Below are 23252 nucleotides of genomic sequence, written 5' to 3' on the forward strand. Positions count from 1 at the left end.
CCCTCTCCACATTCCACGAGCAGCCGAGTGTGCTGGCTCAGAATGATTGAGGGGAAACCATCACCTTCCCTCCCCTGAAGGTTTGCTCTCCTACAGCTGTGTGGACCTGGGGGAATTTCAGCTCCTGGGCTGTGCTACGAACATCCTGTTCTTTTGGTACCCATCGAGTGACCACCACCGCTCAACTAATTTGTAGGACATTGATATACACAACAACAACATCATCAATGGCAACGTGTCTCTCATGTATAAGAGTGTGCACCTCCTACCATCATCATATCCTTTGGGGGATATATCCCTGGTTTGCACCTTGGGAGCTATGGCTCGCTTGCCATAAGTATGGCTGTCGTAACTGTTGTATTCAAACGAGGTCTTGGAATATTTCTCAAGCTCCTTGGCCAGGTTGGAACGCGGCGTCGTTGTGGGGACATTGTTTCTGTAGCCATACTGAGGAATCTCCAGCTGCTTCACGAAGCACATTGGCCTGGAAGTGAACAAGACAACAAACAACAGCTTGCTTTCCTGTGGCTTTGCACACGGCGAGCTTCACACTGAAACTGGACTATCTTCCTTTTTAAGATGGGTTACCTTTCCCTAAAACTACAACTTTTTTATTTTCTGAAGAAAAGACAAAGTGTGTTTTAATTATATAGCACCAGATAAACTGCCTAAAAGTCAACTTTGGCAATAAAAAAGGACAATAAATAAAATCTTTAAATATGTTCCCTTTTCCTTCTTTCCTGTAAGAGGTCTGGTGGCATGGTGATGACATGAGATATGAGGATGGGGACAATCTCAGTCCTGAATTTTCTTTGCAGTGGTTACAAAGAGTTGCTGAATTATACACAAAGACGTTGCCTCAATAAGAAATTCCGCTTAAAAAGTAAGAGGAAGTAAAGAAATACTCTTAGGGACATAGACTGAGACAGAACCAGATCAAAATGTACCTAACTGGACAATGAGGTAGGCTAGGTGGTAATGCACCTTGTCAAGTACTAGAATATGCATTCAATGTTTTTACCTAGTAGTCATTTCTTATTGTCTTTGGAATAAAATAATTAAAAGGAAGGACAAGCTGGGCGCAGTGGCTCACGCCAATAATTCCAGCACTTTGGGAGGCCGAGGTGGGTGGATCACGAGGTCAAGAGATCAAGACCATCCTGGCAAACACGGTGAAACCCCGTCTCTACTAAAACTACAAAAAATTAGCCGGGCGTGGTGGCAGGTGCCTGTAGTCCCAGCTCCTGGGGAGGCTGAGGCAGGAGAATGGCAGGAACCTAGGAGGCGGAGCTTGCAGTGAGCCGAGATCGAGTCACTGCACTACAGCCTGGGTGACAGATCGAGATTCTGTCTCAAAAAAAAATAATAATAAATAAATAAATAAATAAAAAAGGATGGACACCGGGTCGTTGCTCACTCATAGACATTGTGTCGTGTGTGTGTGTGTGTGTGTGTGTGTGTGTGTGTGTAGGTCCACCTCTTCGTCTGTCTAGGTCATAAGTGGAGTTTTTAGACTTTATACTTAAAACGATTTTAGACTTGCAGAAAAGTTGCACAGAGGTTTTCTTTACACCCTGCCACCAACTTCCGCCAACGTGACCACCTTCATAACCGTAAGACAAGAGCAAAGTCAGGCGATTAACGTTAGTATGGAGTTCTTTCCTGAACTAGAGGCTGTATTTGGATCTGACCAGTTTTTCCACTAATGTCCTTTTTCTGACACAACCATGCAGGGTCCCACAGTGCACTAAGGGTCCTGCATTCTGTCCTCCCCACTGACAGCTCCTCAGTCTCACTGGGCTCAAGGCTTCATGGAATGGACACTGAAGAACTGCTCAGATACAGACACGTTCTTTTTTTTTTTTTTAATTGAGATAGTCTCAGTCTTGTGGCCTGGGCTGGAATGCAGTGGCATGATCTTAGCTCACTGCAACCTCTGCCTCCTGGGTTCAAGCGATTCTCCTGCCTCAGCCTCCTGAGTAGCTGGGACTACATGCGTGCACCACCACCACGCACAGCTAATATTTTTGTATTTTCAGTGGAGATGGGGTTTCACCGTGTTGGCCAGGCGGGTTTCAAACTCCTGACCTCAAGTTATTCACCCACGTAGGCCCCCCAAAGTCCTGGGATTATAGGCATGAGCCACTGCGCCCGGCCATAGATGCATTCTTAATCATAACATCCTACAGTCTAATCTGCCATCTTTGTATTTTTCTCAAGTGATTATCCTGCCTCAGCCTCCCAGGCAGCTGGGATTATATCATGAGCCACCACGCCTGGCTAATTTTTGTATTTTTAGTAGAGACAGGGTTTTGCCAAGTTGGTCAGGCTGGTCTTGAACCCTTGGCATCAAGTGATCCATTTTCAAAAAAATAGAGACCTTTTCACATCAGCATCATTTTACACACTGTAAAGCTAACAAAACAGTGAATTTTAAAGGCAGAGAGTTTCCTGTTGAATTTTTGTCATTCTAAACTATATAAAATGTATTCCAACTAAAGACCCAACCAAGCAGGAAAAAACAAAAGGTGGTGAATTCATGCATTAGTGTGAGGTTCATAGTCAGCTTAGGAAGGACAGTCATTTTTTTTAGACGTAGTTTCACTCTGTTGCCAGGTTGGAGTGCAATGGCACGGTCTTGGTTCAATGCAACCTCCACTTCCCGGGTTCAAGTGATTCTCCTGCCTCAGACTCCCAAGTAGTTGGGATTACAGGCTCCTGCCACCATGCCTAGCTAATTTTTCTATTTTTAGTGGAGACAGGGTTTCACCATGTTGGCCAGGCTGGTCTCCAACTCCTGACCTCAGGTGATCCACCCGCCTCGGCCTCTTGAAGTGCTGGGATTAGAGGCGTGAGCCACCACACCTGGAGGAAGACAGTAATGTTTGAGTAAGATCCTATTTCTTGATTACTAGTATCAGTAAGATCTGCAAATATTGCCTGTACCTCTAGCATGAATGTGAAATTTTAGCAGATGTATGAAAGCATGATATCAGCAGGTACAAATGTGTGCTGTTTAGGAAGGAAACTCTTTGGCAACAGACGTGCAGACAGTATTCTCTTTGTTCTCCCTGGGGATGGAAATCTGAGGGGTTTTGATCTGTTCCTTTCCTCATTTTCCACAAGTATTTTTGTGTGTCTGCATATTTTCTCTCGAGTCCTCGCTCTCTTTCTAAAGGCGATGTACAAAGGCACACCAAGATCATCTATACTTGCCTTACAGAAAACAGGTTTAAAACTATTGTCTTGCTTTTTAATTATTTTCATGATTATGTTTTGCTTTTTTATGATTCACTGAAAAAATATCTAGAAGAGACAAAAGCTATTTTTTAAAAGAATTGCCTGTAGATCTTCAAGAGACAAAAACTTTTAAGGTTTTGGTGTATTTTTTATGATTGACTTCATGCATTTTATATTTACTTAAATCGTTAGAACCTCACACTTGTACATATTTTATGTTTCCATTTTACATGATATTTAATTTTCCTTTTTGTTTCTCAGGCTTTAAAACAGTTCTTAATAGCAGAGTGGTACTGAAATCAATGAATATTGTACTATTTAACTGTTTTCCAACTTTTTGATTTTGTTGCTGTTATAAATTCTGACTTAATAGGCACCCATGTAGATAATCTCTCTTTACTCTGATTATTTCATAAATTTATATTGGTTTTGGTGCAGTTACAAAGTTTTGATAACTGGATTTTTTAAGAAAAGAAAGTCAGAGTTTAGACTGTTTGATAGCCATATCTATACTTTTATAACAGTATTGGATATATATCCAATTATATATATGTAAATTGGATATTGGTTAAATATCCAATTTATTTACCAAATCACCAATACATTTATTGTGATTTCATTAATTTAGCCGATTTACTTCTTGTCAAATCAATAAAATCATGTAATAATTGTCTATTGTTCTTGAGACATTTTCCCAGATAATATGATGGTGCATAAATGAATATATCTTCAGGCCTTGCTTTAAAAGATGCTGGGGCAGGCCAGGCATGGTGGCTCATGCCTGAAATCCCAACACTTTGAGAGGCGGAGCCAGGAGGATCACTTAAGCCCAGGAGTTTGAGACTTACCAGAGCAATATAGGGAGACCCTATCTCTCCAAAAAACAAAAAAAATAAAAATAAAATAAAAAAAAAATTAGCCAGGCATGGTGGTGTGTGCCTATTATCCCAGCTACTCAGGAGGTTGAATGGGGAGGATCGCTTGAGCCCAGGACATCAAGGCTGCAGTGAGCCATAATTGTGCCACTGTATTCCAGCCTGGGCAACAGAGTGAAACCCTGTCTCTAAAATTTTTTTTTTAATTAAAAAAAAAAAAACAAAAGACCATGGGTGATGTGATCATATTTCAAGGGTTCAAATGCTATGAGAATTCCGGAGAAGAGAGAACACTCCAGGCTATGCAATTCAGTTACGTTTGAATGGAGAAAGGGATGTTTGAAGTCAGTTTTACAGAATGGGTTGATTTTTAAGTTTAAGATCCGCGGGGTGGGGGTTGGGGGGTGGTAAGAAAGCATTTCAGGAAAAGAAACTCAGCATCCAAAGGTGAGGAGGCAAACATCAGAGTGGAGGCTGTTTGGACAAGGTGGTATTCACAATTACATGCATGCCTCGTCGGTCTCCAGCTGCTGTGAGCTTCTCCCTGAAATCCTCACTCTGTGCTGGCCCCCGGGAGCAGAGCAGCCCATAGGTGGCCACTGCGGCCCCCAGGAGCAGAGCAGCCCGTAGGTGGGCAGTGCAGTCACCTGGTGACTCCAGGAACAGCCAGGTACTAGAGTTCTTCCAGATTCTCAGGGGTCTGGCCAAGGTAGGCTGAAGAAAATTAATGAAAGCCCTCAGCAAGAAATATCTCCCTACCAACTTTCAAATTCTCCTTGACTAACGTCCTTGGATTATGACTAAATTCTCCTTGGATTACACAGACCCGCGGGTTGGTCTGTTTTTTTTTTTTTTTGAGACGGAGTCTCGCTCTGTCACCCGGGCTGGAGTGCAGTGGCCGGATCTCAGCTCACTGCAAGCTCCGCCTCCCGGGTTCACGCCATTCTCCTGCCTCAGCCTCCCGAGTGGCTGGGACTATAGGTGTCCGCCACCTCGCCCGGCTACTTTTTTGTATTTTTTAGTAGAGACGGGGTTTCACCGTGTTAGCCAGGATGGTCTCGATCTGCTGACCTCGTGATCCGCCCGTCTCGGCCTCCCAAAGTGCTGCGATTACAGGCGTGAGCCACCGCGCCCGGCAGGTTGGTCTGTTTCATTGGGTGGGTGGGGGCGGTTTTCATGCTGCCAATAATGAGCTGTGGGCTGGTGGGGAGAGGGAGGGTGGCCTATGACTTGTTCAGCGTTTGGTCTTGCCATGGGGAAGATGGGTGCTCTGGGGGCACTTCAGGCCGGGACCCCCAAATGCAGAAAACTCTGTGCCACAATTTACTGAGGAGTTCTCTCTTGATAGGAGGGTCGTAGATGGTTTTGTTTTCTTATTTTTGCTTAAATATTTATAATTGTCTAGAAAGATTTTAACTTTTCTATTTAGGGAGGAGGGGGGTTCAATGACTATGTTCGAAGCTTCTTGGGATGCTATGAAATCACACTCAAGAACAAAAAGGATATTCATATTGTTTGCCTAGTGATTTGCTCCAAGATATTTATCCTAAAGAAATAATTTACTTTCTTATTTTTTTTAGACAGGGTCTTGCTCTGTCATCTGGGCTAGAGTACAGTGGTGAAATTACAGCTCACTGCAGCCTTGACCTCCTGGGCTCAAAGCAATCCTCCCACCTCCGCCTTCTGAGTAGCCAAAGGAGTAACGGAGGCAAAGTGCTGTATATATGAAAGAAATGTTTATTATTGCTCTCTCTTTAATAGTAAAAGCGGGAAACAGCCCGAATGCCTCAAAGCTAGAACCTAGTTTTGGCACTGGGCGGGGGTACGTCTGAACAGTAGAATATACGTACCTGTGAAGATGATAATTAGGATGATTACATAGAGACAAGGATGCGTGTTTCTGCAGTGATGTTGTGTGAGAAGGCAGGATATGTGGCAATTGTCATAGTTTTCACGAGGATGAGAATGTGAAGCAACATGTAAGAATGAAGGATGCATAGCAGGGCTGTGTGCATGGGGAGCTTGTCCTCCCAAAACTTAAAGAAAACAGTGGTTGCAGGCGGACGATCTGTAACACTGTAACACTGATGGACCCACGGTAACATTCGGGTCTTTTAACCTCTCTGCACTCTGGGTTTTCTCACTTGCCAAACGGAGGTGACAATACCTACCCCCACCTACATCGCAGGGTGTCGGGTGTAACAGGAGGGAGCTCTGCCGGCTTTGCACGCGAGAGCTTCCACACGCATGCGTGGGGTGCTCATACCCCTAGCATTGTCAGAAACATCAGCACCCGCCTGCAGGTTGGTGCAAGGCCCTCTCCTCCAAATTATGAGAAAATTACCTTGGGCATCTCATTAATTTTCAAAGCTTCCCTTTAATCTAGCACTCAGACTCATGAAATACCAGGTCCAGAAACAAAATCAGAAATGATTTCCTCCAACTCTCTCATGTAAGTCGTCCCAATGAGTCCAGACACCAGGGGGAAAATGACACCCTTGGCCTCACACAGCCTGGCCTGGAGTGAGGCGTCCCAGCCCCAGCTTCCAGCACGGCCCTGCCCTCCCGTCCCAGTCCCTGCTGCTGTAAGGACATGCCCTGAGCAGGTGTCCCCAGGGCTCCGAGGTGTGGGGTGGACTGTGGATAGAGCTCACGGACGGACGGCGCACTCCTGCTGGGTACCTGAGCACGCGGTCCGAGGCCTGGCTGGACTTGGACACATCACAGCTCTGGTGCTTTTCCTGTGCCTTGGCCAGTTTCTCTGCTGCAGCGATCGGGCATCCGGAGAGGCTGCAATCACAGAAAACGGGTTGAATGGTCCCGCCTCGAACGCCTTCACAGGACACCAATCCTCCCTTAACACCAGGACCCTGATGCAGGTGGAGCTGTGGGGGAGGGGTGGTTTCCCAAGCCTGGCATGGGCAATCCTGATGGGTGGACTGGGAGGGGGAGGTAGTCATGTTTCTAGGTGCATGCTTTCTGCTTGTCTCCAGCAGAGAATGCTGGCGGCAGTGCTGTGTGAGGTGTACTCAGTCCTTCCCAGTGAGAGCGTCCCAGCTCCATGCATTCAGGAGGACACAGCTGGTGAAAACTGTAGACAGATTCCGTTCTGGAGAGCTCACCATTTCTGGAGATGAAGAATTAACAGCTTGGGTAGGATGAGTTTTTAAGCCCATGAATGGCAATGAACTGACTGTTACCAGAAGATGGAGCTCCAAGCTGATTTCCTAAATGCTATTGACTGTGGCCTCTGGGGGGCCTGTCTGACTTTAGCCCTTTGGTGTTCTCCACAAGCAGGGAAATGAAAGTGGAGAGGAAAGCAGAATGATTTCTAGGACTGCAATAAAATGTTCTGTGGAGGCAAATAGTTCGGGCTTCGTCTAGATGGAGGAGACAGCAGCTGGGCTCTTTTGCGTGCAGGCTCACTTTATGTGAAATCACTGTGCCTGCTCTGTGGGTGTCTCCATGCATATCTGCTCATATGCACAGACACTCCCCCCATATATATGTCACACCCCAAAAACACGCCCGTGCTGAGGTTTGACGGAGGCCCTGACACTGTGGATGCTGCATTTAACAGCACACAGCCCACACCTCTCCAACCTGTCGATCATTTCCTTCTTCTGCAGATTAAACACCTGAATGTCTCTGGAGGGCACAGTGGTCATTTGTTTCATTATAAATTTAACACAAAGAACCAGGTTTGCCAGTCAGACAAACAAAAATTAGAGCGAAGCTTATAGTAGTTTCCTTCTTTTAGATATAATTTCATGTGAACTCATAAAACCATAGACTGTCAGACAAACTTTAAAAGAATCACTTTTCGGTCTCTGGAAATAAAAAGTTACCAGATAAGAACGGAATATTATGGGCAGCTGAGTAGTTCTTATCAAGTCTGAACAGAACAGGAAAAGAGAACTGAAATCTTTCACAAACAAAAGAGTGATTTCGCATACATTTGTTAGCGGGAGTCCAGAGTCTATTTCTCCAGCACCCTAGCCTCCCACAGACCCCCACCTAGTCTGCTAAACATCTGTAAGTTTTCTGAAGACATCGGTACTTGTGATCTGGGGTTTCTGCAGAATTCCAAGGGCAGCCAAGCCAAGCTACATACTGTATAGGCTTGCTGCATTCCAGGCCATGTCCTGTCCAATGAGCACTAGGACAGCCCTGTCTTCACCCTGGAGGACAGCAAAGGCTTGGCCTCCTTCCTTCCAGCCATTGTAAATGGTCATGGTTTCCACTCCTGATACTATACCCTGCTACCATAAGGTGGGTGGGGCAACTAAAATCATCCAGTTTGCACCACAAGGGCATGGAGTGCTTGCCACTCCCGTGCGTTATGTGGAGGTGCTGTACTTGGGGAGCACCATGGGGAGCACCGTATGGAGCACAGTCCGCCTCCCCGGGAAGGAGGAGGCATGGAAGGCAGCCGGCGCTCCCTCCCACACCAGTGCTGCACGTGGGTGCCTGCACTTGGGGAGCGCTATGGGGAGCACCATGTGGAGCAGGTGCCTGTATGTGAGGAGCACTATAGGGAGCACTATGTGGTGGAGCACAGTCCGCCTCCCCGGGAAGAAGGAGGCATGGAGGGCAGCCGGCACTCCCTCCCACACCAATGCCGCACGCGTGGCTTACCTTCGGTGGGAGTTCCTGTTGCTGTTGACATGCCCGCGCCCCGTGCAGCCCGGAGTGGGGCACTTGAGGACACTTTCATGCATGGCAAGGACTTGACAGGGAGAGGCAAAGAGAACAGCCAGCGTTAAAACAGAGGCACAGTCAGGACACATGAAAATGCAGTCATTTAACAAAGGCCAAGTCGCTCATGACAGACAGTCCTACAAACGTTTGTGATGGGCATGGTCAGGAAAACACACGTGGGAGGAGAAAGAAGGTTGACTGGACCCTACGCTAAGGGCCTCACACAGCAGGGGTGCTGGACCCGGGGGCCTGGGAGTTCAGAGAACACAGAACTGACTCTTTCCTGATGGGTTAGGAGAGCCAGGGCCTCACAGACGTTGCCCATGCATAAGCACAGAGTGCTGACTAGCCGTACAACAACTCAGAGGCTGCGGATTTTAAAACACCCCTGCGCTTTGGAAACACACAGCATTATGAATGTGTGCTGGGTAGATGAATACAGAACCACAAACCTTAATTTTAAATAAAATGAATTAAATAATCACGCTTCCTTTAGGAACCTAGTGCTTTATTATTCTTTAAATAGAATGAGCTAGAATAGTAAGCGTTCTGTGTTTTTGCCCTGTGAAATGAGTAAGCGGGAGAGGCCGCACAGACTCCTCTTGTGGTGCAAGGGTGCTGCTGGCCAGCTGGCTGCGGGGAGCGGCTTGCATTTTCCCAGCAGCTGGCTGCGGGGAGCGGCTTGCATTTTCCCAGCAGTGGTGTTAGACCTGACTTATTTGTGTCTTCCTTCTTTTCTGGTCCTTCGTGGACACTCCACTACTCTGGGTTCTGGGGCAAGGTTAGCAGGGACGAAGGGACCCCCACACGGACCCTGTCTGCATGATGCTCTGCTCCTCTGAGCCTGCTGTCTCCAAACTCCAGGGCAATGGGGTGGCGGCTTTCCCTGCCAGCAAGGTTTACCTGAGGCCAGGTGAACATGGAAGGTCTATTCAAAACAGATCTGCCTACCCTAGTTACGTAATTGTATTTTCTACACTTTTCCTCCTTCTCTAGAACAACGTCTCTCTTTCCCCTGCAGTCTGCTGGGCACTGAATCCCACGTCCACATGGTGCTGCTGTTATCTGAGTCCACACCCTGTCTTCTTCCTGCTGGGCAGTCCCTTCCAAAGACTCTGCTTTGGTGTTAGCTTTATCACTCCCACAGTTCCTGGCTTGTCCTAGATGTGGTAGGTGCCTAGTAAGTGCCGTCAGAAAAATAAATGATCAAAGTGAGTCCACCTTTGGCTCATCTTGTGCTGGGACCTGGCTGGAGGGGGTCACAGGAGGGCTCCTTTCTGAGAGAATCCAAGCACAGTTCCCTGCCCCCTTCCTCGCCTATCCCGGAGGAAGAAGTGCTGCTCCTCCCTTTCAGGGAGGCCTCTCCAGGAAGCATGTGTGCGGTCCTCCTTCCTGCAGGACATCCATCTACCTACTTCATTCATTCTTTCTTCTTTACTATTTGTCCACCACCATGTGACAACAGCACACAAATGCTTTCCTTCACACAGCTTTCCTCTGACGTGCACCTGCAACTTTCCTTTCCTTTTATGGTAAACTTTTCACACACAGTTTTCCCCGGGGATGGCGCACATAGGTCACTCTGACCTGAGGTCCCAATGGCAAATGGACCTTACCCCTGCCCCCTGCTGCGTGGGGGTGCACACTCCCAGCCTCGCCCCTGAATCGTCCTGAGGTGGACTGCGCTTGCTATCCTTGGTCCACACTCTGCTGCTACTTCATCCATCTCAATCACATTTCTCAAACTTCTGCAGCATGTGCAGCTCCTATGCCTCTCTCCTCTTCTCACATCCGTCTCTTGGGGTCAACAAGAGGCTTTTACTCAAGAAACCCTGCTGGGCGCAATGGCTCACGCCTGTAATCCCAGCACTTAGGGAGGCTGAGGCGGGTGGATCACGAGGTCAGGAGTTCGAGACCAGCCTGACCAATGTGGTGGAACCCTGTCTCTACCAAAAATGCAAAAATTAGCCAGCCATGTTGGCATGCGCCTGTAATCCCTGCTACTCAGGAGGCTGAGGCAGGAGAATCACTTGAACCCTGGAGGCGGAGGCTGCAGTAAGCCGAGACTGCGCCATTGTACTCTAGCCTGGGCGACACAGTGAGGCTCCGTCTAAAACACACACACACACACAAAACAAAAAACAAAAACAAAAACACCCTGTGACCCCCCTAGTTCTTCCTCTTGGACCTCTGTGGCACCCCGGGTGTTGCCTTCCTACACGGGGCTTTATCAGAAACACCTTCCTCTCCTGGTTTTCTGTTTCTGATTTTCCTCCACCTGCTCCTGTTTCTGTGCTTCATCTTACCATACATTCATGGCCAAACTTCCCATTTATGAGCCCTCCTTCATTCCCGCCTTATGCCTCCTCCCTAAGCAATTCCATTCTCAGTTTCCATGAATGCTGCTCCAAGGACGGTATCCAGGTAGCCACCTCTCCACCTGACCTCCCCAGGCCTCCAGAGCCACCTCCCCAAACCCTATGGAATATCATGCAGCTCCTCCAACTCAAGTGGGAAGAATACAAGTCCCAGTTTCTCCATCAAATGTGGCCCTACTGCTCAGCTTTCTGTACGGATTATCGGCCCTGGCGTCCTTAAGTTCACCAAGGCCACAATCCTTGGCCTCCTCTCGGTCTCCCCTCTTCTCTTAGTCCTCACGTGTGCTGTCCTCCATAGCCTGCCTGCCTATCTCTGGATGTTTTGTGAATCTGCCCCAGCATTTTTATTCCTACTACCACTGTCTTTTCCACGCCCTGATCTCTTGTGTGGACTTTTACAACAGCCTTTAGAAAATGCTGTGGGTTCCTCACCGCTCACACAAGACAGCTGGAGCATCACCTCAGGGCAGCCTTGGGGACTCTGGGAGGGGTTCTCCCTCCTGCCTAGACCATGCTGTGGAGTCCCTACTGTGCAGAGCCCCGGCATCATGCAGAGCCCCAGCCTCATGCCCATGCCCTTCTCTCAGCCGGGCTGGGAGCTCTCTGAGGGCCAGTACGGTGTCTCGGGCAATGGCGTGTCCTCGGTGGTCCTGACACAGTGTGCTGCTGGTTTCTTTATGGAATTTAGTTGGACAGAAATGATGATTAGGGGAAACTAGCCCAGAAAAAAATAAAATTAAATTAAAAGCCTTCTATGGATGGAATTCTCTAATCATTTTAGTAAATGCTTGTGGTGTTACAAAGAATTGCACAGGAGCAAAGGCTGAGAAGCCTCCTCTGTATTGTCTGGCATGCACCTGTGCTGCCCGTGGCAGAGCTGAGCCTCCCTGCCTCCGAGAGCGATCTGGCCCTGGGAGGCACCTGCAGCCGGCGTGATGGGCACCTTGCCAGTCCACACTCCCACTTCATTTAGGCCTGTACTGTGAAAACAGGGAGTCAGAAGAATTTCCCATCCATATAAACGAGCTGACAATCTACCTTGAAGGTGAATATGTAGGTCTTAAACACACATAAAGAAACTCTTTCTTCTTAGAACACTAGAGCTTCGTCCTCCTGCCTCACTTTACAGATGAGGAAGATGAGGTATAGAGAGCTGCAAAGTGTTGGGTGTCACATCACGCGTTCAAATGGAAACCGGAACACCAAACCCAGGTTTCAGAGGAGACAGAGAGGTTTGGAGGTCAGACAGATACGGATTTACATCTTAGCCTGGAGCTTACCTGAGCAAGTTAGTACCTGCTCAGATTTTTTTAACAAGATGTCGCACATCCTCAATTTGCCAGGTATTGGCTAACCTCTGGAAAGAGAGGGTGCCAGAGTCTCTGACTCTCATCTTCCTCATCCGAATGAAAGGGCGGGTGTTGCCCTACAGTGTTGATTGGGGATTAGGTGAACTTGTGTTTGCTGTGTGCGAGCTGCGCCCTGGCACCAAGTGTGTGCTGGGTACATGGAAGCTGTTGTCAAACCATGCTGTCTTCCTGCTCATGTAACACACGGGATTGGAGCCACTTGCTCTGATTTGTTTATTTTTACGGCTCTTCAGGCTTGTTCACAAGATGGTTACAAAAAACACAGGTTTGCTATTTTGAGGAGCCATTTGAAAACCTGGAGCCATAATCGCATCTAAAGATCTTTCACTGGAAAACGTTCAGCAAACACTTCCTAAGTCCCAAATGCTCCTGAGAACGTTTCTTTATGCTGACAGGTTTTGCTCTCAAGTATCTCAAAGTTACCCATTTTAATGGGACAGTCCTCAAAAGGGCCTTGAAGTAATTAACTGGTCATCTTGTCACCTCTCAAGCCATGTTATGACACGTCCCCCACTAGAAACTTGTCTTAGACAGTAAGGGAAACTCTTCCCATGCCATAGACTCAAAACCAGAACCTTAAACTCATACACTAATTTCTGAGAATGTGCCTTTTCCCTGAACCGTCAATTCTAGCTGCAGTATTTAATTTATTGGCATACTTTATGTGCTGAAAGGATAAACAAAAAAGATGTATATCATTTCAATTCTAAAAAAATTTAGTTATATTCATGGATTTATCCCACACGATCAGAACCTAATTAAAAAGAATGCTTAAGATCAAAACCCATCTGATTTCAACCTCCTTCCTTATTGAAGAACCTATAGTGTTGAAATGTTGAGACAACTATGACATGAGACAGACTTTACAGGTGAAATGCAATAAAACTTCAGATCTAAATATGCATTTGGATGATGTACAGAAATTCAGATATTTGGGCAAGAAATGTCTGTCTCAAGGCCTCTCTCCTCTGGGATTCCTGGCAGTTTCATAGTGGAAGGGACATCTTAGAGACCATCAGATTCAATTCTGTAATTATGAGAAAAGATGCCTGGAAGCAACCTGCCAGGGTCACAAAGCAGGTCAGAGCTGAACTCGGGACGAGAACCCAGGCCTGTGCAGGAGCTTTGTTAGGGGTGGTGGGCTTCATGGTGCACCACTCTCCTGGGCCTGTGCCACTGGCACACCCACGAATCCTGGATCAGTTGCCCATCAAGTAGGGGCCTAGTTAAGTCAGGTTGCACCGAGCCGTACGATGGAGATGACGTCAGGTAAGAGGGATGACAGAGACAGAGTCATGGGTGTTTATACCCCCAAGGGTAGCAGTGAGATGTGGACTTACTTTCTGGAGGGACCCTATCTTTGTGCGGGCATCCGGACAGGCTGCGGTGATGTGGGTACAGCCCAGTTACGTGGCCGGTTCCATCACACCCGGGGGTTGGACACTTGCTCTCTTTCTTTTCTGTTCTTGAGGGATCTAAAAGCGACAACAGGTGCCAAGAGAATAAATGTTTACCAATCAAAGACAAATGTGATTATTTCACAATCTGAAGGAACCTTGCTAAAGAAAGAAATAAAGCAGGTGTCAGGGGGACAGGCTGTGACATCAGACTTTTGCTTAGATAGTTCTTTGGTTTTGGGTGACTTTCTTCAACCTCACACAGTATAACCATGAATCATAAAGTATTTTAATTTTTATTCTAAAGAAAAGAAAAGCCTACCCCTCACCTTAACTCTGATTCATTATTTTCCCGTGTGTTACATGATAAGCTGTGTTGCTCAAAGGAATCAACGTAAATCGTGATGAGACAGTGACCTTCTTAGAGAACGAAATTCTGTGCCATCATCATTCAGCAATTTTCCGTGAAATTCAACCAGAGAGTGTCATTCTGTTCAAAACCTCTTTAGCTGAATTTCTTTCTTATTGAGTGCTCTGATCGCATACACTAGAAGCTGCAGGATTTGACTGGCATTGAAATTTGCTCTCCGGAGGTCAGGTGACATTGTTTCGTAGCACACCAATTCAGCGCTTTTCTGAAAATAAACTGAACTCTCAGAAGGCACTGCAAGCAAATGACCAAAAAGGTGGAAAGCCCACCTGACAGAGGTGACGGGTAACCAACATGTTTCAGAAGCCACGGGAGCAGCCTTTTGTTTTGATTTCTTCATCTGTACTTGGAACCAGAGGAAGGCTCGTAGAATGCCGTGCATGCATACACAAAATTAAGAAGTAATGGGTTTCTACAGCCCTGTCGGCTTCTCTGCAAGTACCAGTCAAGGGCAAATTAGGGCAGAGCTTTGGTTAAAAAATAAATTCAGTACTAGAGGCCAGAAATGTAATGATATTGCTCACAAAATTATTTCTATATCCGGAATTGACTATAGTTCATAAATATGCAATATAATAACTTCAGAAAATATTTCTAAAGTAAAGCTCAGACCAAACAGTAAATCTAAGTGTGTGAAACACTGTATTTTAGCCAGTTTTGAAAACCAGTTGCTCAGATCACCAACAGATAGCGATCATTATTAGTCCAGAAATGCAATAGTTAAATTTTCTTTACGGATTAGTTCTTTTTGATATTCCATGAATCAGGCCAATCATGATTGCTAGAAAGCGCATGTTTTACTTTTGGTTAAGAATTCACTTTATATCAATAAAAAGCTGGATTTAGAATTTTTTGAACTTTTACGGACTTTTCATTCATTCGGGTGAACTTGAAATAGACAAAGGACTAGCAGGAGTAGACAAATGTCATCATGTTCATATAAAAACACTCCCCTTTTCTTTTTTAGCTAACATCTTATTCTGTATAATGTGCCTCTCCTGTGCTGGAAACTCTTAAGTCAGTACTGGTGTTGAGGGAAATACCATTTGTACAATCATCAGCTACTTTCCTACCATTATTTCAAGAAGAACTTTGAGAACAAATCTAAAATTACGTGGTTGTGGCTTCAGTTTCTAATTACATTACTGGAACTTCTCTCACCTGCAAACAAAATGCCTGGCACCTTATCGCCTTTTCAGTAATTTCATCATAACATTGGTATAAATTACTGTAAATACAAATCACTACAAATATAAAGTAGTAAGTGCACAGTAACAGTTTCAAAAGAAATACTGACAATCATAAACTAGAGATAAGAGATTTTTAACTAGATGTAAATGGCTAGTGGCCAGTGCAACAAAGTGTAAGGTGTGTTATCTATTATTCATCCTTAAGTGACCCTATTTTATCACGACACTTACGATTACCTAACAAAATATACGACTTCCCAGAGTTCGAAAGTGCTGTGAAATTAAGTAGAGATTTGCACGAAAACATTGTGGCTGCAAAGCATTTTGGGTTTTGGAAGACGACAAGGGTATAATCTCCTCTCGATGCATGAGGTCCTGGTTGAGGTGGGGTGATGCTCTTGGCCTTCACCTTCACCGTGACCTCCCCTTGGTTTCTTTTCTCTTGCAATCTCGAAAGCAAACATACAAGCAAACACAAAATAACCAAGCAAGCAAAGAAACCAACAATTTAACCCAACACCTTGCAACAACTTACAGAAAAAAAAAAAAAGTGTGCTGTTTAGCCTGCTCCCTTCACTCTGCTGGAGCAGGCGATTGGGTAGAAGACAGAGGAGGTCCATGATCCAGGCCTTTTGCATTAGCTCAAGATTTTGGAAATGTGGCTCATTGATCATTTAAATCAGTTTGAGAAGATTGTGTAGAAATGAGAATACAAGTGTTCTCTCCATATTTAATAAAATAACAGAGTGTCTGAAAATAGAGCCTGTTGACATGCTAGTGGTTGCAGGAATTCTCTGTTGGCTGTGTTGGTGAGATAGTACCACAATTTTTATTTTTATTTTATTTATTTATTCATTTTTTGAGACGGAGTCTCACTCTGTCCCCCAGGCTGGAGTTCAGTGGCACAATTTTGGCTCACTGCAAGCTCCGCCTTCCAGGTTCACGCCATTCTATTATTGGCATGAACTGCCAATAACAGAACTGCCAATTGGCGTGAACTGCAGCGTGACCTGCCGCAGCCTCCCGAGTAGCTGGGACTACAGGCGCCCGCCACCACGCCCGGCTGATTTTTTGTATTTTTAGTAGAGATGGGGTTTCACCATATTAGCCAGGATGGTCTCGATCTCCTGACCTTGTGATCCGCCCACACTATTTTTTAAGGGAGCCTCTTTGCTCCACTTTGTTGGCCTTGCTTGGCTGTATGTATTTTGTTCTGAATATAACTACAGACATCTTTGAAGGAGATTTGGAATAGTGTGGAAGACACTGACAGATACGGAAATGAGCTTTGGTCAAAGAGGAAGACCTGGAACAGCTGGGAGAGACCGGAGTCAAGGCCTTCTGCTTGCAGGAAAGTCCAAATCTGCAACCTTTCCTCACTTCAGGGAAAAAGCATGTCTCAGTTCTTACTGTTCATTCCCACCTGACCCCCATTTATACAGAGGAAGCAAGCAGTCTGAATTCCATTTTCTTGCAAACAAAACAAAACACAACAAATCAACAACAAAACAAAACGAGTCAAAATTTGCATAAAGCCGCTGAATTTAAACAGACCAAGAAACCAAAGAAGCCACCGCAACATAGAATTTGCAAATCTCAATCAGCCTTCTCCTTCACACAGCGTACCCTACATGACTTCATGCCAAACTCCATCCTCAGCTCTAGGATCCGGGATTCTAAAATGTAAGCCTAAAATATATTTGTCCAACTGAGCAATCACATGAAAAGAAGACACTGTTTCTTCCCCAAAATAAAACGTTTCCTTCCTGTATGATTCTCAAAATTCAACTAAAATTTCTAATAATTTTAGCCCATCTTGTTAACAATGATAGCACTATAATTTTAAACATAGATGCTGCGTTCCATAGTCTTTAAAATGCCCAAATCAGGCCTGAAGCCCTACTGAACTAGAGAATCTACTGATTCTCTTTCCTCTAAAAAACAACCCCTTCGCTACATAACAACACTGCAACGGGCAAAGCTTCACCTTGCGACTGAAATGCTGTCTGTGCCCAGGCACCTGCTGAGAGCTCCTGAGCCTCTGGCTAAGGTACCTCTACAGTTTGCATTTGGCTGTAACGATGCCCAGCTTGCCGCATAAGGTAGGTGCACACATTGAGAGGAGAATACACGTCTGTGCCACAGTGGGAAAAAGTGCAGTTTTTCTGATTGTTTGAAGTTTATACAGCAACTGATTTTCAAGTGAATTCCGGAGCCTCACTACTGGGTTCGCAGTGAGGAAACTCCGGAGTCGCCATGAATAGAATGTAGCAAAACACAGAAAAGGATCTTTCGGGTACTGACATAGAAGGATTTAATGAACTGCCAAATTTATGTTTTAAATTGCTTCTTACTGAGTTCTAAAAGAATATTTGATGGAGATATCCACAAAGTCGAGGTTATGCATGAGGCTGAATTAGAACCTGCCTCATATTGAAAGTGGACACCGTCTTCTTTATAGACATGAAGACGATCATTCAGGTTGGAGATACATATATATACTATCTACTTACATACATATAGTATACATATATATATGTAAAGATAGCCAAATACATTGACATATGCAAACATGTGCCCACGTATTTCATAAAAGAAAACTCAGCTCAAACTATCATATTGGATAGTTTTTGAGTGTTTTATAATAAACTAATATTTGAGAAAAGCGCCGTTTAACTGTTTCCACAATGGAATGGAATCAGTGAGGGGGGAATGAATATCTTAAAGAAATTGCTATTGATCTTAGCTGAGGCCACACCATGCCTTGCATAGCAAATGGTTTCCATCACCTTACTATCTTAAGATAATTAATGTGCAGTCACTGCCCTTATCTTATGTTATTGGTCATTCGGTTACTGTTCAGTTTCTATCAGGGGTGTTTTCCATGAGGGCAGTTTCATCAATAACTGTCACCTGATGATAGTTTTATAAATCATGATGCCACCTACCCGATCCAATTTATAAAATATGTGCTTTACCTCGGATTGACTAATTGTTACATAAACCCTTGCCACTCAACATAGATTGTGGTTCATTTATAACAGCACAGGCTTACCCTAATATTTTCTATCACGTGATGTGTCTGTGCTTTAACCCTGTCTTCCCAAGGAATACATTTCCCACTGAAATATCCTACTGTTCATCTGCTCTAATAATATGACGTTGAGCTGCTTTATGTATTTCTCAGACAAATATTTTATTTGCTTGTCAGAAACATAATCACAAAATATCCTTCTGGAATCAACTCTAAGAATGTGCAGTAGAGACATAATTCAGTGTGAGTCATACTTTAACTGGAGACTACCACCAACATCCTTTACCCTAGCTCATGTTTTCATGAGGCAACTTACGTTAGGTAGAAATATTACCTTTACCATAGTATGGCTTTTTGACATGGCTGTCACTGGATTTAGGCTTTCTGTCCTCCCCAGGAAGTTGTCTCGGAGACTGGTCCTCGTATGATCTCATATTGTCCCTCCTCCCGGCTTCCATGGCCATCTTCTCCCTCATGGCCTTTGCTCTTTCCGTTTCTAAAGCAATGGCTTTCTCCAGCAGCGTCAGGTTCCCCTTGGTCATGTCGAACACCTCTTCAGACCTGTCCGAATTCACGGAGGTGGTATCGTCATCCCGCTCGTGACACCCGTCCTCCTTTGCACAGCTGGCAAACACTCTCGACCGGGGGCTCAACTGCTCCTCCAGCCGCATGAGGTTCAGCATGTCCGAGTAGTTTCTGTCCGGCGTCCTTCCTGGGAAGTCCTCTTCTGGCCGGACGTGCTGACGGATGCTCATGTTCTGCTGCGGGTTCCTCTCCTGCGGGTTGGTCTCGCTGAGCTTCCTGGCCAGGTCGAAGCACTGATTCCTCAGACACTCCAGGCTGCTCAGACACACCTCCTCATCGCTCTCCTCCACCATCTTTTCCATGAGTCCATTGTTCATGGGCTTCCCCAACATGACATAATTCATATTTCTGCTATCTTGCTGCGACATGCTGTCTGCATAACTTCTGTCATTCATGTTATCTGAGAGCACAACACCGTGTCCTTGGGCTAATAATTTAAGGGAGTCCACTGTTTCTCTAACAACGTCACTGTCTAAGTCTAAACTCAACTCACTTTTCCGACCCAGGTTTTCGTTTTTGTCACTATCGTCTTCCAGACTATTGGAGGTATTGCTGTTCATTTCGGATTCAGTCCTGGCCCGGTAGGCTGCGTCCTCGGCGATTTTGCCGAGGTTTAACAACGACTTGGCCACCAGTTCATCGTAATTGTCATATTCGTCATTATTGTTATCATCCTTTTCTGTGTCTTGCATTATTCGAGTATTGTGACAATTCATTTGATGGTCTTCTGCAAAGAAAATAAAAAAGACAAAAAAGAAAAGAAAAGGAAAAAGTGGCTAGAACTGGAAGCTTAGTTGCAACAGCATGGATAGCACGTTACCTGCAAGTCAAACCGTCTATCATCTCATAGAACCGTAAGTCCCATTTGCGGCTGGGTTGAAAAAGTTGACATAAAGAAAACGGATGTTGCTAAAAAGCAGAAGGCCATTTAAAATACTTGTTGTGAATTATTAATTTCTCTAATGGATCTTAAGATAAACCAGTCAGTGTGGCAAATATGATTTTAAAATATTAATTTTGTATTTTTCATACATTTTAAGAATGACTTATTTTCTCCATCGGCTTGCTTTATCTACAGCCTCGCCAGATGTGTATTAACTGTGCTCCTCACATTACTAGGCTTTCTAAGAGTTCATGAACTTTACTTGTTGCCAATTCTGAAGCAGATGTTTGCAGCAATTGCTTTTAAATGGTCTATTTTCACAGTGGTGTGTAGGCAACACAGAGGACAGCCTCAGGTTCCTGAGAAGTCAGGCAAGGGTGCCGGCTGCATTGGGAGCTCAGAATCATAAGCACACGTTGGGGCTGAATTAAGAGTTCCCTTGAATCCAATACCTTCCAGACAATTTATCACGATACACAGTGAAGCAACAGAAATTCCACAGTAAAAGTTTAGAAAGTAAATCTGATTCCTTTGACTGTGTCTCCACAGGTTTGAAAGTGAGAGAGAGAGAAAGCGTGCAGCAGCCAAAGGCCTGTAAAAGGCGGGGTTGAGGTGAGTTGGTACAACTACTGCACAGTGTTTGACCGCACAGGCAGAGCTGGCACATTCCTCCATCTCACAGCCTCAGGAAAAGCTTGGTGAGCGGGTGTAATGTGTGAGTAAGTGTCATGCTTCATCTCAAAAAAGTGTTTAAAAAAACTCTTTTAAAAAGACCATGTTAAAAATTACATAAAACCCCTATGTTTTATCTCAAACGTATTCTGTTTCACACTCAAAGAGTATCTGGGATTTGCACCTCTAATCACCATGCTAGGTCACTGCTCCTATGTACATTGCAAAATATGAGTAATAATCAAAGGGTTCCTAAATGCATCTGTACCCTTAGATTAGATTTGGTTAACCGCATGCCGTTTTCACATCTGTTCTTTGGTTTTGTGATAAAAAATCCAGAGTAAGAAGAATGCCTCAAGTTTATTAATGATTTAAAGAAATGAAGTATATTGACCTCTACAAAATACCAGTTCACTAAAAGCTGAGATGGGGGCTCTGGTGTTTTCTCTATGGGTTTTATGCAGAAAAGGCTTTTGTTAGTGAAAAAAGACTTGGAGTTCAATATGTCAATAACAGAAAATAATATCTTTGTTATCCCATGCTGAAGGAACAAATATTTAAGATCTGACACACCTTTCTAAACTTCAGCAAATCAAATTTACCTTTTATTAGACATAGAGAATCACTAATTGTTTGAAACAAATACTGCCCTTCTTCTGGATAATTCCTATAAATCATCTTCTTTATTACTAGGATAAAAGTATTCCCCAAGAGCAGCAAAAAGAGAGAAAATCAAACTAGTGAAAGTAATCGGAAACATTGTGGGAGTATTAATCTCCAACGTACCCCCTTGCTATAGCCTAGTGTTTAAGCTTTTAGGACTTGAAGTCAATCCTGTTTTAATGAATATTTGGAAATATAAAAGTCATATTCTCCTCTCAATTTATGCACTTTGTTATATTCATGGGCTGTGATTAGAGAAGTTTCCCCAGAATAACCAAGCTGTGTTACCTCCGCACAATAGGTACGTTTTAACAGCCAGAATCACTATGTCTATGAAGACCCAACCATGAGATGAATGATAAGCTATGATTTGAAAACAAAAAAGCACAGGCCACATGTTGGAGCATTTTGAAAGTTGAGTCAAAGAAGACACCACAGTCAAGCAAGACGCTATTTTCATGATGATCTCCTACATTTCCTTTTTGGAACTCATTGTGTGGTCCTGAAGAATTTGGAAAAGAAGCAAGACCTTGAAAGTGGTGAACAAGAAAGGAAAAAGCCTGTCTAATCCTCTTTGCTGCTTCTAAAGGCACAAAAAGCCTACAGGTGGAACAGGTCCTGGTTCCCATGTTACGAACTTCCTCACCTTCCTACAAATGTGTTATGTACAAGACTGGTCATTCTTCACATTCCAAATCTCAGGATAAGCATCAATTCGTTTCCCTCTACATTCTCCCTTCAGCAGCACATAGTTAAGAAGCACATCTCACCTTTTTGATAATCAGACATTTATCTGTGTCTCCACTCAATTCGTAAGTTACCTTCCCCCAGCAAAATTAAAACAAAATGGACAAGCCTCTTCATGCAGGATCTTAGCCGTGCTGATGCTTGAAGCTGAGAGCAGCTGAGGAGAAAGTCCCTGAACTGTCTGGAGGCCGGCAGAACGCAGACTACCTCCGATGCATCTCCAGCTTTATACTCTAAACACAAGGCACACTGAGGGCACAGTTCATCCTCATACCAGACTGATATGGAGTTAGAAGTTCTACAGCCTGGCGCGCATCATGACTTGCGTGATGCTGATGACCCAAGTCTCCAGGTCTTAATCAGCTCAGTGGGGATCACAAAACTTCCTGGCCCTTCGTCAGATCTCCTACAAGAACCATGCCACAGGATATGCCCCCTAAAGACTGCAGTTTGCTGTCTTATCACTGGCCCCAGAACCGACTCCTGAGGAGAGCAGCCCGTTGGTAGAAGAAATCTGGAAAACACAGTGGAAAGTGTATTGGCATCTGAGCACAGAGCCTCCTGTGTGCTTCCCCCCTTCTTCAAAGTTCCTCCTGCTCAGTGTCATCTGAGTCTCTCCCAACAGCAGCAAATGTGGGGACGGCGGGTGAAGATGGCATGGGCGGCCTCAAAGCCTGGCAGGTGAATGGAACTTCTCAAGCTACCAGTCTTTAACTCTTTTAAAACATATGTGAAATGAAGTCAACTCCTAATTATGTGGGCTCATAGAGGGGAACAGCCAGTCAATCATCAACAGGCAGGCTCTGAATCCCTGCTGGGCATCAGCCTCATCTGGAATTCAGTCGTTCACAGTGAGCTTCTGGGATTCCCTCCCTGGTTGTACACACTCCCTTTCAGGTATGCTTTTCTGAGGCTAATAATGAAATTAGTCACATGATGGGATGGGCTATGGGAACTAGATGAGAATTTTCTGTGCCAGTCTGGGGTTGAAAACATGATGCAAACAATCCACAAAATGAACATTCCAACCTCAAAAATCAGGAGGCCATTTTACTAGGTTTTTTTTTTTTTTTTTTTTTTTTTTTTT

At 44.8% G+C, this 23252-nt stretch overlaps 1 protein-coding gene across 21 annotated transcripts in view; it reads right to left on the reverse strand.

The window, feature by feature from the left end:
* Positions 1-23252, reverse strand: part of MYT1L (myelin transcription factor 1 like) — a 548227-nt gene that overhangs the window by 113041 nt on the left and 411934 nt on the right. For 13 of the 21 annotated variants that reach the window (XM_017860326.1, XM_017860325.1, XM_017860333.1 and 10 more), the window contains 5 exons: positions 18950-19927; positions 13905-14039; positions 8754-8844; positions 6798-6905; positions 270-484 (listed from right to left, as the gene is read on the reverse strand). In XM_017860326.1, coding sequence (XP_017715815.1) covers positions 270-484; positions 6798-6905; positions 8754-8844; positions 13905-14039; positions 18950-19927 — 1527 coding nt within the window. The remainder of the gene's footprint in view (positions 1-269; positions 485-6797; positions 6906-8753; positions 8845-13904; positions 14040-18949; positions 19928-23252) is intronic. The other 8 variants (XM_017860335.1, XM_017860329.1, XM_017860334.1 and 5 more) reach the window with 1 other exon arrangement.

Source organism: Rhinopithecus bieti, unplaced genomic scaffold, assembly GCF_001698545.2.
Source record: "Rhinopithecus bieti isolate Rb0 unplaced genomic scaffold, ASM169854v2 scaffold_51905, whole genome shotgun sequence".
In the NCBI taxonomy this organism is placed as follows: domain Eukaryota; kingdom Metazoa; phylum Chordata; class Mammalia; order Primates; family Cercopithecidae; genus Rhinopithecus; species Rhinopithecus bieti.